Raw genomic sequence first — 971 nt, forward strand, 5'->3', positions numbered from 1 at the left:
AACCAATTAAAATCGTGTATAAATTATTTCATTTAAAAAATAAATCAAAAATTATATTAAAAAGCAAAACAAATTAAGAAAACAAATTCTGTATACTTTTAATTAAGGAAAGTTAATTATTGGTTCGGTTTATATTTTACAATTAGAATGAAATTATGTCTCGGTTTAGGTTTACAAATAAGGTGATTAAGGTTTAGATTTTATAATTAAAACGAAATTATATGTCCGTTTGGGTTTACAAATAAAGTGGTTAGGGTTTAGATTTTATAATTAAAACAAAATTATATGTTGGTTTGGGTTTACAAATGAAGTGGTTAAGATTCATATTTATATTGGTTAAAATAAGGAGAAGTGAATAAAGGAGTTCACCTTAGGAGTGAACCCAAGAATTGTTCATTTTTAGAAGTCTATTGATTCACTTGTAATGAAGAGGAAGGTTACTGAGAAATGTGTGGGGTTGAATTTAGATGGGAGAAACAAAGCATCAATGATAGTTTTTTATATTTTCAACTTTTTGTATATGATGGTAATTAATTATCATACTTCTGTGAAAAAATTTGCAATTGATAACTATTATCTTATTAGTTTTAAATATTATGATAGGTGTTGATATACAAAATATATGAATATATCATTCTATTACAAAACCATCTTTCTTCAAACAACAACATTTGCCTCTATTTGGGCCTGAACGCATGCACAAGAATGGATCTTCCCCGCTTTTGCATATGTTGTTGCAGTCTTCAACAGTTACACATTGGCCTTCGAAGATGCATTGTTTTGCTGGAAAAAAAATATGAATTAACTCAGTTTTCTAAATATATTTTTTATATGAAGAAACAGAGATCGAAAATATAACCATTTGATTGAGGAAAAATGAGACAAATAAGTAACAGAAGAGAAGCAAGTTGAATTTTTTGTTCCGACATTATTATTGTATTTGTAGCTGTTTTTCTCTAAATTAATCTAAG

At 26.8% G+C, this 971-nt stretch overlaps 1 protein-coding gene across 1 annotated transcript; it reads right to left on the bottom strand.

Moving 5' to 3' along the window:
- Positions 1-563: 563 nt before the first annotated feature.
- Positions 564-965, bottom strand: LOC104774254 (putative defensin-like protein 277). Its single transcript, XM_019242854.1, has 2 exons — positions 860-965; positions 564-783 (listed from the first exon to the last, which is right to left on the bottom strand). Exons 1-2 carry the CDS (start codon positions 927-929, stop codon positions 632-634), a joined length of 222 nt encoding a protein of 73 aa, XP_019098399.1. The 5' UTR covers positions 930-965; the 3' UTR covers positions 564-631.
- Between the last annotated feature and the right edge of the window lie 6 nt (positions 966-971).

This window comes from Camelina sativa, unplaced genomic scaffold, assembly GCF_000633955.1.
Source record: "Camelina sativa cultivar DH55 unplaced genomic scaffold, Cs unpScaffold02175, whole genome shotgun sequence".
NCBI lineage: Eukaryota > Viridiplantae > Streptophyta > Magnoliopsida > Brassicales > Brassicaceae > Camelina > Camelina sativa.

What these genes read in the sequence shown, in the direction of transcription:
- LOC104774254 (XM_019242854.1), bottom strand. Translation starts at nt 929, where the DNA reads ATGTCGGAACAAAAAATTCAACTTGCTTCTCTTCTGTTACTTATTTGT. An exon ending in CATTTTTCCTCAATCAAATG is followed by an intron (nt 784 to 859) that starts GTTATATTTTCG and finishes TTTTTTTTCCAG; the next exon opens with CAAAACAATGCATCTTCGAA.